Genomic DNA, 11,184 nt, shown 5'->3' on the forward strand with positions numbered 1-11,184 from the left:
GCCTTCAGATGTCTTCTAAAAGTCAGGTAGTTGTTTATTTCCTTGACATCTGAAGGGCAGGTGCCACCACCGAGAAGGCCCTCCACCTGGTTCCCTGTAACCTCATCTCTCGCAGGGAGGGAACCGCCAGAAGGACCTCGGAGCTGGACCTCTGTGACTGGGTAGAACAATGGGGGTGAAAGTTTATCATCGGAGTTTTCCTTCTCCTAAATGGGCCCCACCTACCCCCTCGCTCCCCTCTACGGAAACCTGCCTTCTTGACCCATTAATAGCCCGGCTAACTTAAGATCCTGTAATTTCCGTGGGCCGAGCAAAGGGGTGACTTGTAGGTGGTTAACAAGCCAAACCCAAAATACCATGTTTTTATTTAGTTTTTTTCTGGACACGGGTGGCACTGTGGGTTAAACCACAGAGCCTAGGGGTTGCTGATCAGAAGGTCAGTGGTTCGAATCCCCATGATGGGCTGAGCCCCGTTGCTCGGTCCCTGCTCCTGCCCACCTAGCAGTTGAAAGCACGTCAAAGCGCAAGTAGATAAATAGGTACCGCTCCGGCGGGAAGGCAAACGGCGTTTCCGTGCGCTGCTCTGGTTCGCCAGAAGCGGCTTAGTCCTGCTGGCCACATGACCCGGAAGCTGGACGCCGGCTCCCTTGGCCAGTAAAGCGAGATGAGCGCCGCAACCCCAGAGTCGCCCGCGACTGGACCTAATGGTCAGGGGTCCCTTTACCCTTTACCTTTATTTAGTTTTTCTAAACAAATAAAAAAGAACTCCTTCCAGTAGCACCTTGGAGACCAACTAAGTTTGTTCTTGGTATGAGCTTTCGTGTGCATGCACACTTCTTCAGATACCCTGAAACAGAAGTCACCAGACCCTTAACCCACGAAGAGTCGGACACGGCAAAACGACTCGACAACCCTGGGGGATCTTCCCGGCATCCTGTTTCAGGCATCCTAAGGGCTCTTATACCTTTTTCCACATTCCCCCTTTGTCCAGCCTGCCTGCCTGCATTTGTTGCTAAGGGGATGGTTGCCACGAAAGGTTTGTATAGCAAACAATGATGGGCAACCCCTTTCACCCTTCAAGGGCTAGGAGAAGCTGAGCTTGGTCCCCTCCTCTTGAAAACCAGCCTGGGCTGGAGTCATCCCCGCAGCCCCAAAATGGATCTCCGGTGTCTGAACTACCGGGATCTGGTGCTCAACCGACCCTACATCCCGCAGGTCTCCTTAGAAACCGATTACCCCACCCCACTGTACAGGTAAGTCCCTCTCTCCTGTGTCCTGCTGTTCTGTATTTCCCAATTAAGGTGAAAAATAAAAGGGGTGTTGGGTTTTTTTTGGACAAGAAGTTTTAATAAATCTCGGGAGCGCTGCTTTATAAAACGGGCCCCGCTTTGCAGGATTTCGTCCGAACTCTTATAAAGGATCGGCAGATTTGATTCCTGGGTTCAGGGACTCCCTTTGAAAAGCTGCCGGGCGTTTGAGACACGAGTGCCTCTGAGCGCGCGGAGAGCGCGTTTCTTTCGGCGTTACGAGGGCTGCTGCAACGAAATTTCCCAGACCTATTCTGGTAGGGTTTCTGAACATTTTAAAACGTCCAGGAAAATATGTCGGAAGTGTTAGGAATTTTTTTTGGGGGGGGGATTTCCTGTTTAAAATATAGCTCAGAAAACTTCCTCCCCCTCCATTTTATCCTCAAAACAACCCAAAGTTCTGAATTTTCACTTTTTGAAATAGAGCAACTCCACATTATTTTTATTTATCAATTACGGTATATAGCACCTTTTTATCTTCCAAAGAGGTTTGATTCTCCTCACGACAACCCTGTGAGGTAGCTTAGGTTAAGAGATGTTGCCTGGGCTGAGGTCACCCAATGAGCTTCACGGCTTGGGGGTGGAATTCGAACCCGGCTCTCCCGGGTCACAGCCTGACGCTCTAACCACTAGGAGACACTGGCTCTTATTAAAACCACTGTATTCTAGGCCTCCTTCAGAGAAGGAACGGCCGAATCGTTCATGAAGGAAAGCCAACAGCAGGTTGAATGTGGCCGTCTGTCATCTATTTTTTTTAATTTTTAAAATTAATTTATATACCGCCCTATACCTGGAGGTATCGGGGCGGTTCACAGAATAAAACCAAGATATAAAATACATAATAATAATAATAAAATAACCACCCGATACCCCCCACCCCCCAAAAAAAACATTTAAAAAGGGCAAAATTGGATCGGCCAAAGGCCTGGTTTGAAAGGAACGTTTTTGCCTGGCGCCTGAAGGTGTGTAATGAAGGCGCCAGGCGAGCTTCCCTGGGGAGAGCGTTCCCACAAAGGGGAGCACGCAGAGAAGGCCCGTTCTCGTGTTGCCGCCCTCCGGACCTCTCGAGGAGGAGGCAAAAAGGAGGGCCTCAGATGGTGATCTCAGGGTGTGAGTGGGTTCCTTGAGGTCTTGCGGTCCTAAGGCTTTATGGGTCAAAACAGCACTTTGAATTGGGCCCGGAAACCTCATCGGTAGCCAGTGCAGTCGGACCAGATAGGTGTAATATGCTCAAACCGTCTTGCACGCCCGGTGAGCAACCTGGCCGCTGATTCGCACCGGCTGAAGTTTTCCGAACCGTCTCCAGGGGCAGCCCTACGTAGAACGCATTGCAGTAATCTAACTGAGTTGCCAGAGCATAGACGACAGTAGTTAGGCATCCTGTCCAGATAGGGGCGTAGCTGGCCACCAGCCAAAGATGACGGAAGGCAACTCCTGGCCACTGAAGCACCTGAGTCCCGAGTGACAGCAAAGGATACAGGAGGACCCCCCAAGCTACGAACCTGCTCCTTCAGGGGAAGTGAGACCCCATCCAGAGCAGGCAACCTCCCAGCCACCTGGTCTATGGAACCCCCCACTAAACAGAGCCTCAGGTCTAATCTGGATTGAGCTTCAGTCTGTTGGCTCTCATCCAGATCATTGCCGAGGCAATAGACTGGTCCAGCCATTTTCCACAGCCTCCGGGGGAGCAACCTGGCCGCCGAATTCTGCACCGGCGAAGTTTCCGAACCGTCTCCAGGGGCAAAAACCAAACAAAAAAGAGCCGCAAAAACAGAAATGCAAAATAAATAGCGAAAACAGACAGACCTCGACGTAACACTCGAAACGGAGCATGTTGGGCTTCCGAAAAAAGTTTGCAAACCGGAACACATATTTCGGGTTTGGGTTCCAAGTTGTTTGAGTACCGAGGTGTTTGAGAACGAGGGACCGCTGTATTAAACCTGACCTCCGAAAAAGAAGTGGCTCGCAGGGGGCCGTGCCAAATGAACTGGTTGCCACCCCCCCCATTACAAGTCAGGGAAGGTAACAAAACATCCAGGTGTGTGGCCCTCCATGCCTCTTGTGGCAGGGAGTTCCACCGTATACAAAGCAGCCAGCCCCCTAAGCTTCACGGGTGGGTGTGGAACCGGGGGTCTTTTGGGGGTGCCCGCTTAATGTCTCTTTCCCCCCCCCCGCTCGCCCCCGGACGCAGCGATGAGTACCTGACCTTGAGGGCCCAGCGGAACCCCCCCATCCTCCGGCAGGCCGTCCGCTGGAAGTACACCCCAATGGGTTGGGACGCCATCCCCCAGACCTGGTATACGGGGCTGACCAACAGCCACAACCGCAACGCCTGGTACACCTCACCGACCCCATCGGACGCGAGGCTTACTACCGCTGGCAGAAGTGGCACGACCACAGGGAGAAGAATCTACCAGCTGGTAAGGTCCTGGGTTCTGAATCGCCCCCCAAATCCTGCTGCAAAATACTCCTCTCCTCTGCATTTTGGGGTGGGGGGTGGGAGCTGCGTGGTTGCTTGTACCAGGGCCAGATTTAGGTTGACGAGGCCCTAAGCTACTGAAGGTAATGGGGGCCCTTTATATGTCCGGCTGTCCTATGTCCACAACAAATTGCCGCTGTTTTGTGTTGAATATATTGCGGTTGTTGAGTCGTTTAGTCGTGTCCGACTCTTGGTGACCCCACGGACCAGAGCACGCCAGGCCTCCTGTCTTCCGCCGCGTCCCGCAGTTTGGTCAGACTCATGTTAGGTCGCTTCGAGAACACTGTCCCACCATCTCGTCCTCTGTCGTCCCCTTCTCCTTGCGCCCTCGTCTTTCCCAACACCAGGGTACCAAAATTTCAGGACCTAATAGGCATCTCAAGCCATTTGCGCGTGTTGCCATGCAACCAGTCCATGCAGAATGTCGGCACCCTATATATAGAAAGGAGCAAACCGGTGATATTTTGGGGAGCAGGCTAGCAGGCGGGGCCCATGACTTACATCAGAGGAGCCTACACAACACAAAACAGTGTAGCTGTATGTAGGTTTAATTTCATGTGTTTTTTATCTTATATTTTGGAAATGTACATCCAGGGTCTTTTTCCTTTGAATTTTTTTGGGGCCCCCAAGAGAGTGGGGCCCTAAGGCTTAGCTATAGCTTGTTTAGCTTATAGGTAAATTCAGCACCGGACAGACAGACGTAGTAATCCAATCTTGAGGTTACCAGAGCGTAGACAACGGTAGTTAGGCTATTCCTGTCCAGATAGGATGAATTGTGCCACAAACCATGCCCAAAATCAGGGCCGGATTTAGGCTTGGTGAGGCCCTTTATATGTGACAGCTGTCCTTGTTCAACAACTATTGTTGCTGTTTTTTTGTGTTGAATATATGCTATATGGTAATTTATGGACCTCATGCAACCAGTCCATGCAGAAAATGTTGGCCCTATATATAGAAAGGAGCGAATCAGTGATATTTTAGGGAGCAGGTTTAACCACAGGAGCCTACACAACACAAAACACTTTTGCTGTATGTAGGTTTTGTTTTATTTGTTTTTCATCTGGTCCTGTTAGCTAGGGATGATGGGAATTGCAATGCCAGACATCTGGAGCAGGCTTCCTCAACCTCGGCCCTCCAGATGTTTTGAGACTACAACCCCCATCATCCCTGGCCCACTGGTCCTGCTAGCCGGAGATCATGGGAGTTGTAGTCCAAAAACATTTGGAGGACCGAGTTTGCCTATGCCTGCCCTAGCCCAACAGCTGATGCTTGGCGCCTCCTTCCTTCAAGGATTGGCGAACCTGCTTTGTGCATCCCGATCTGCCCCGAACCGGACGCCATGTGTGGGGCGGGTGGCCGTGGTTTCAGGGAAACGGCCGGCGGGCCAAACAAGGACTCTTGCTGGGCCGGATCTGAAGGTTCCCAAGCTCTGCCAAAGAAAAAGAAGTGGCAGCCTTTTTCTGCTGCAGCATCACGAGGTTGGCTCAAATCCGCGTCTCCCCTTCCCCCTTCTTTTTCTTCTTTTAGCCTATGCTCAGCACCTGCAAGACAGCTGTTGCTTCGACCCATCGTTCCTGCCCAGTACTTGAGCCCGAAGACGCGCTGGGGGGCGTTTATGTGGAGGGACAGGCCCATTCTCGGAAAGGAATTCGGTAAGGAGGAAGGTTGCAGCCGCGTGGCGAAAAGGGGAGAGGAGCTGGGAAGTTCTCCGTAGCAAGGAGGCGGGTTCGAAAGCAACCTGGTCGGCTCCTGCAAAGATGCCGGACTCGACGGAGGGCATTTGTGATGGTTTTTTAATGGACGCAGTACAGCAAGGATGCAGAGTTTGGTGTTTGTGGGAATGTTGAGGAGAGGATATATTGATTAAATAGTAGGAGAGGATATATTGATTAAATATTTCAGTTACAGGTGGGTAGCCATGTTGGTCTGCCATAGTCGAAACAAAATAGAAAATTCTTTCCAGTAGCACCTTAGAGACCAACCGAGTTTGTTCTTGGTATGAGCTTTGTGTGCATGAAGAAGTGTGCATGCACACGAAAGCTCATACCAAGAACAAACTCAGTTGGTCTCTAAGGTGCTACTGGAAAGAATTTTCTATTTTGTTTTGATTAAATATTGTCCTTTCTCACGCTAGTGAGCTAGCAGCAGAGCACATTTCCTTGCACATAAAGGTAAAGGGACCCTGACAGGTTTATAACACTCAATTACATATTAATAAAGCTATTTATAATTATTAGTAAAGATAAAGGGACCCCTGACCGTGAGGTCCAGTCGTGTCCGACTCTGGGGTTGCGGCGCTCATCTCTCTTTACTGGCCGAGGGAGCCGGCGTACAGCTTCGGGTCATGTGGCCAGCATGACTAAGCCGCTTCTGGCGAACCAGACCGGCGCATGGAAATGCCGTTACCTTCCTGCCGGAGCGGTACCTATTTATCTACTTGCACTTTGACGTGCTTTCGAACTGCTAGGTGGGCAGGAGCAGGGACGAGCAACAGGAGCTCACCCGTCATTGCGGGGATTCGAACCGCCGACCTTCAGACCGGCAATCCCTAGGCTCTGTGGTTTAACCCACAGCGCCACCCGCGTCCCTTCCTTGTACATAGCAGGGAGCTAATTGATGGATTCGTTTAGAACTGTTTTTGAGTTAAGTGATCCAGTCTGGCTTGTGCAGATTGGATTGATCCTGGTCAATCCCAGCAATAATGACACAACAGTCTTCTTTTAGAGAGTAACGACTAGGTTTACTTACATTCGGTTCACAGTATAGTCCAGAAGGCAGGCTTTATCTTGCCGTTACAGTTACAGAGAAAGGTGTGGGTTCTTTCATAGAGACCATGGAGGCGCAGGTCAGTTCTGTGTCCAGGGCGGCTGTCTCCCAGCTCCATCTGGTACACAGGATGAGACCCTCCCTGCCCACAGACTGTCTCGCCAGAGTGGTGCATGCTCTGGTTATCTCCCGCTTGGACTACTGCAATGCGCTTCCGTGGGGCTCCCTTTGGAGGTGACCCGGAAACTGCAATTAATCCAGAATGCAGCAGCCAGACCGGGGACTGGGAGCGGCCGCCGAGACCACATAATCCTGTCCTGAAAGACCTACATTGGCTCCCAGGACGTTTCCGAGCACAATTCAAAGTGTTGGTGCTGACCTTGAAAGCCCTAAACGGCCCTGTATCCCTGAAGGAGCGTCTCCACCCCCATCGTCCAGCCCGGACACTGAGGTCCAGCTCCGAGGGCCTCCTGCCGGTCCCCTCCCTGCGAGAAGCGAGGTTACAGGGAACTATCGGTAGGAGAAAATAACAGGCCAACCAGAATATGCTGAAAAGCAAAGCCTGATCTTTATTAAACTGTTGCAACAGGGTCCACACAGGAGGGAGGAGATGACCCCAAACGTTGGTGTGCAACCCTATATAGACTTTTGAAATTGCCCACCCTGTAGCCCAAAACCACCCCAAAAAACATCACACATATATCACAGAAGGAGTCAGTCTGCAACAGAAATCCTGTCTGCCAGGATAACCGATAATGGTCACTGGTTGCTTTACCCGGGGAGCCTGGCCGTTCTTTTGTGATGGTAAATACCAGCCCGGACACGGAGGTCCAGCTCCGAGGTTCCTTCTGGCGGTCCCCTCCCTGCGAGAAGCGAGGTTGCAGGGAACTGGGCGGAGGGTCTTCTCGGTGGTGGCGCCGCCCCGTGGAACGCCCTCCCCAGAGCAAGACGCTAGTCCTCATGAACGTGATTTCAACGGGCACATCGGAAGTTGCCTCCTGTAGTCCCGCCACTGGGGTCCTCTTTGCAGAGGATCTCCAAGGTTTCGGGACGGGGACATCCTCCAGGCTACCTTGGACCTTCAGCACACCAATATCTCCAGACTTCTGCACGGTCACCTCCAGACTTGACTATTGTAACTCGCTCTACGCGGGGCTGCCCCTAAAGCTGACCCAGAAACTCCAGCGGGTGCAGAATGCCGCGGCCAGGCTCCTCACGGGGTCTTTGCCGCGGGACCACATTCATCCAGTGCTTTACCAGCTGCACTGGCTCCCGGTGGAGTACAGGGTCAGGTTTAAGGTGCTGGTTTTGACCTTTAAAGCCCTATGCGGCTTAGGACCCTCGTACCTAAGGGACCGCCTCTCCTGGTATGCCCCACGGAGGACCATAAGGTCCTCAAATAATAATCTTTTGGAGGTCCAAAGAAACAAAGACGCTCGGTTGGCCTCAACTAGGGCCAGGGCCTTCTCAGTATTGGCCCCGACTTGGTGGAACAGTCTATCACAAGAGACCAGGGCCCTGCGGGATTTGGCATCTTTCCGCAGGGCCTGCGAGACGGAGCTGTTCCGCCTGGCCTTTGGGTTGGTTTCTGTTGATATTTATGCTTCATTCTTTTATTGGTGGGCTATTTGAAAATGAGACTGCAGTTTTAATATTGGGTTTTTAAATTTGTATTTTAATCTGTTGTTTTAAATTGATTGTGTTTATGTTTTTTGCTGTGATTTTAATTAGCGTTAGCCGCCCTGAGCCAGGTTCTTGGCTGGGAAGGACGGGGTATAAATAAAAATTTATTATATTATTATTATTATTATTATTATTTATTATTATTATTTGCATGAGATCTACAACCCCCGGTCCCTTTTTTTCTCCTCCTCCTCTCCCAGTGGTCAACCGCAACCGCGGCCCCGAGGAGCTGAAGGGGAAACCGGGCTATGTGCCGCACCTGACCATCCACACCCGATGTTCACCACCAAGGACTATCGAACCTGGAGGATGTTCGACAGCATCCTTCGACCAACCACCAGCACTAGTAAAAAAAAACTTCTTCCCACCGTTTGGTGTGACCCTGGCATCCTTCTTCGTGGTGTGGGGGCCTGATCCACTTTCCGGCAAACTTGTGCCGATTCCCACCCTCCCAGTCCCCCAGTGCCCCGGGCTCATTTTGCAGGGTGCAGCTGGCCGAGCTGATTAAACGTCGCACGGTATTATATTATTATTATTTATTCAGGAATTGACATATAATATGCAGAGACTGATGGGCGCCAACTCCCATCGATATGGAGCCCGGGGTCCGCGTTCCCTCCAGACAACTTCCCGGGGGCCACCTGAGAGTGGCGGGCGGAGCCGAGGAAGGTAGGCGGGGGCCACAAATGCAAATTTCACATCTGGATTCGCCCCAGGAAGCTCTCCGCATTGAGGAATGTCCCGGGGGGCCAGTCAAGAGAAGCATTCGGCCCTCGAAATCTGCTCATTCCTCTTCCTCCAAAAGGAGCCTAATCTTAACACCCTCTTCCAAAAAAAACCTCAGGCGAAAACCACACTGGCTGTCTATTAAGAATAATAATAATAATAATAAATAATAATTTTTATTATTTATACCCTGCCCATAAAACATCCACTTAGGAAATACGCTCTACTTAAAACATTATTCCGCCCACAAAACGTATTGTCATTCATGCTACACTTCTCATCTTAAAATGTATAAATAAACAGTTGGATTTACTTATTTTTAAAAGGTCATGTAGAAAAAAAAAATAGGTGCCTGTACTCACCGTGAAGTTTTTTACATTAATTGCCACATTTTAACCAGAAACAAAGATGTGCCGGTACTTTGTACCCAAAGAAAAATAAAATAAAAGCACTGAACTCTTGGGAAATAGCTTTTTGATGCTAGCGGAGCCTCCAGGTGGCGGAAACAGTCTACCCCGAAATCTGAGTCTTCTTTTTTTTTTGCACTGATTTGGCTTCAAAGACACAGAGGGGTTCTGGCCCTGCCTTGAATAAATATTTACTGAACAAATTGTAATAAATTTATTGAGTAAATTCACTCTTTTTGGCGGAAAGTTAGGTGGGTGGAATCGGACGCCCAAACTCACCTAGGAACCTTTAATTCGTTCTGGAAAATCCATGCACATTTTTCCCCCTTTTTCCAAAGCAGTTCCACCCCCCACCCCTGGCAGACTTTACCCCCGGATTTCAAATCGGGGGTTTGTCAAAATACATTTTATTTATTAGATTCCACACACACAGACACACCCCTGCCCAGCGCTCCAATTCCTTCCCAACCTCTTTGGGGGAAAGGGTGGAGATCGAACAATTAAAAACAGACCTTAATCATTCAATATATAAAGCGTCTCTCTTCTCTCTCTCTCTCTCTCATCCTTTCATAGTTGCTTCTGGAAATTCAACAGGTAGGGTTTCGAAGGTGCCAGCCCCTCTAACCCCGCTTGCCTCCCTCCAGCTGGAATCCTGGGGTAGACTGCCTCTGAAGCTGGAGGCTCTACTTGTCATAATAATAATAATAATAATAATAATAATAATATATAATAATAATGTTGGAAATGCTCCTGTTCCAGAGTTTGGAAGCAGAGGTGGTAGGGGGAAATGTATTTTCTGTTTTGTTTTGTTGTTTTAAAAAATGGGGGATAGGGCGGTTCATTAAAAAAAACTTCTTTAGAAAAATGCCTGTTCTTATCTTACTAAACTAGGGATTATAGAGCTTGGTCTGAAATTCCATGCATATCAGTTAATATCTTCGCTCTGCCCCACTGAATTGAAATTTCAGCCTTCAGGACATAGGGAAACGGACAAGTAAACAGCTGTTTCCGTGGAGAAGGGTCAAGATATTAACAGATGTGCATTAAATTTCAGATATAGCTATACAATCCCTAGCGTGGTAAGGTAAGTCCTTTGGAGCAGGCATTTAAATAAAAGTTTTTTATGAACCACCCTAGTGAGGGAGTTCTTTTGTGGGGGGCAGGATGCAGGAACTTTTCATTACATGATTAATATTTGATTTTTTTTTTAAATGGAGTCAGAGCAAAAAACGAAAAAGCGGACAGCTTCCTCTCCAAACCTCTTGCATTTTTTAAAAAAAAGTCTTTCCTTTCCCCATTTTTTTTTAGAGAGGATTTTTGAAAAGCACCAGGAAATATGGTCCCAGCTATACGAGTCAAAGAAACAGCGTTTTGAATGCATTATAAACATGCGACACCAGAGGGCGATGGAGAGCAAAACATTTTTTTTTGATGCAGTTTCCCATAGCGGTTCCTTTTGTTATAACGATTTAATTTCTGACTTGGTTGCAGCGTGTTTTCCCGCCCATGTGTAGAACTAGTCAGAGTTTTGTTTCGAAAGGCACGTTGCAGATTTTCTGTGTGTGTTGCAAAGCGAGGAGGGGGCTGGAGGGTGGGCGGAACAGCTCTGCAAAAATAAACGTAAAAATACCTTAAAGCCAGTATAACTTATACCATTTAAGAGTCAAGGCGCGTGCTAAAATAATTGTTCTTTCTTCGCTGGGCTGCTCAAACGAGAACTGCCCTCGGTTGCTGCAACTCGAGGCATTTTTCGGGTATCCGAAAGCAAAAGTCTCTTTAGGGCTGCTGTATTTCGAGAAGTAAAAATTCGGACACA

General features: G+C 49.2%; 1 protein-coding gene across 1 annotated transcript; it reads left to right on the forward strand.

Moving 5' to 3' along the window:
* Positions 1 to 1,155: 1,155 nt before the first annotated feature.
* C18H19orf71 (chromosome 18 C19orf71 homolog) lies at positions 1,156 to 8,649 on the forward strand. The gene is given in 7 exon segments (XM_033136919.1): positions 1,156 to 1,253; positions 3,499 to 3,647; positions 3,650 to 3,727; positions 5,314 to 5,352; positions 5,355 to 5,438; positions 8,436 to 8,504; positions 8,507 to 8,649. Coding segments are annotated over 7 exon segments (660 nt in total).
* Positions 8,650 to 11,184: the final 2,535 nt, after the last annotated feature.

Source organism: Lacerta agilis, chromosome 18 (assembly GCF_009819535.1).
Source record: "Lacerta agilis isolate rLacAgi1 chromosome 18, rLacAgi1.pri, whole genome shotgun sequence".
NCBI lineage: Eukaryota > Metazoa > Chordata > Lepidosauria > Squamata > Lacertidae > Lacerta > Lacerta agilis.